This window comes from Osmia lignaria, chromosome 15, assembly GCF_051020975.1.
Source record: "Osmia lignaria lignaria isolate PbOS001 chromosome 15, iyOsmLign1, whole genome shotgun sequence".
Taxonomy (NCBI): Eukaryota; Metazoa; Arthropoda; class Insecta; order Hymenoptera; family Megachilidae; genus Osmia; species Osmia lignaria.
In genome coordinates this window covers 1,973,714-1,975,723 of record NC_135046.1, presented here as the reverse complement: position 1 = coordinate 1,975,723, position 2,010 = coordinate 1,973,714, and the positions used below count along the sequence as shown (strand labels likewise).

General features: G+C 33.1%; 1 protein-coding gene across 1 annotated transcript; it reads left to right on the top strand.

The window, feature by feature from the left end:
• The first annotated feature begins 300 nt into the window (after positions 1-300).
• Positions 301-1,683, top strand: LOC117600196 (uncharacterized). The gene is made up of 3 exons (XM_076692763.1): positions 301-564; positions 794-907; positions 985-1,683. The coding sequence occupies exons 1-3, from the start codon at positions 301-303 to the stop codon at positions 1,681-1,683; spliced, it is 1,077 nt and encodes a 358-aa protein (XP_076548878.1).
• The last annotated feature ends 327 nt before the right edge of the window (positions 1,684-2,010 follow it).

Sequence of the window (2,010 nt, the reverse complement as noted above, 5' to 3'; positions counted from 1 at the left end):
TAGAAATCTTGCTTAGAGAGATGAATGAAATATCTCATGGTATGTTTTAAAATTTTATTCTGCGCGATTTGTAATTTGTTTGTAATTTATTTAGATTAGTAGTAGAGTCTAATTAATTAATTTAATAATTTAGAAACTAGAAAGGGCAATGGAGGGACAATTACCCCTATTGTCCTCCTCTGAATCTACTCATGTATACGCTATTGGAAACGATTAAGCTTCATTCATATAGAATTTCAAATTTTATTCTTTTGATGATTTTATCAAATTATAGATCTTTCTACCATACGATAGATAAAAATGAGAGTGAAAACGGCACCCAAACAGCGAATGATTCAAAACAACGAGGATACTGATCCAGTGCCTGAACCGAATCAATTTTTTTCAAACGATGAACGAGAAGAAACATTAGAGGATTCTGATGACGTATCGTGTACGTCAAATACTTGTAAGAATGACAGTTTAAACGAGAATCGATCAGTTAATCCAGTTGATATTGAGGAAGAAAAGGAAGAGGCGGTGAACTATAGCCAGGAAGTACTGGATATGTCGATTAAACATAAGGTATGGCAGCTTTCCTGTGCGCGACACTCGTGGATAATAATACAACATGATCATGTCGAAAATATAAATAAAATGATAATAAATTGTCTTAATTTTAATGTTATTAGATCACTCTTGTAGAAACTGTAATTTATTAATTATATTTTCAGTTTAGGTTCTGCTATTACTAGGTTACTGTTTCAGTGCAGCACTAATTATTAAATTATCGTTATTTAATTATTCTTTTTAGAGCGAAACACCAGAGGGTTCTTCAACTACTTGCTCCATGGCTGGTCCATCGAGTTGTGAATATTCATCTTCACTTTTAAAAGAGAAGAGCAATACTAATTCCGACAATAATAACGTAATTCCCTTTTGTTATTAACTATTAGGCCACATATATCTAGGATTTCTTCTAACGACTTAATTAACCTGTTTCAGGTATTAATATCAAACGCAAACATAGTCAATTTCTATTCATTGACTACCTGTTCTTGCATGGATCCACCAAGTTCCTGCAAAGACAAATCGAACGCATATTTCAGTGACGAGGATCAATCTATCAAAGCAGTGAACTTATGCAAGAAAGATTGTTCCAAAGAAGATTCGTTAAGCACAGTTGAAGGATCGGATGAAAAATTAAAAGACACTTTTCTTTATAAAATCATGACAGATCCGACGTTTCTAGAGAACATTAAGCACAAACAATCGAAGAGGTACATGTGCCAATTTTGCAAACAAGAATTTGTAAATGAAGACGAATTAGCTGACCATATGGACGTTAAGAAGGACGAATCAAATCAAGTGACTTGTTGCGCTTGCAAAAAGACTTTTGCACAAAAACGGTACCTGAGGTACCATCAAAGATGTCACTCGGAGAGGACCAAGTATAGCTGTGATCTTTGTACGAAAAAATACACTAGATTAGATAATCTAACTAGGCACAACGTTTTTCACGTGAATCCGGATAAGTTCCCTTGTACCTATTGCGAGAAAACTTTTGCAAGAAAGGATTTATTGAATAAACATTTAAAGTCCCATGAAAATAGGTACCGTTACTTTTGTGAACATTGTTGTAAATATTTTAAGGGTCCTGTTATGCTTCAGAATCATAACAAGATATATCATAAAACGTCTTAGATTCTGAATTGTAGGTGTAAGGATCAGGTGCAATTATAATTGTTCGAGGTAACGAACGAAAAATAAAGTGAAACGTAGTTGTTTTATTTTTTGTATTATTAATTCCTCAGTTCCTAACATCTTTTGGTAATAGTTCCTTTATTCATTACAATGACAATTTTTTTCTAATTGTTCAATAAAAATACAGTGTCTATAATAATAATAAAATATAATGCTTTTAGCAGTCTTCAAACACAAAGTGTCACCTTAAAACAATCCGAAGAAAGTCGAAAAACTGCGATCCTTCAGCAGGGAAAGGAAGAAAGACGAAAGACGAAAGACGAAAGA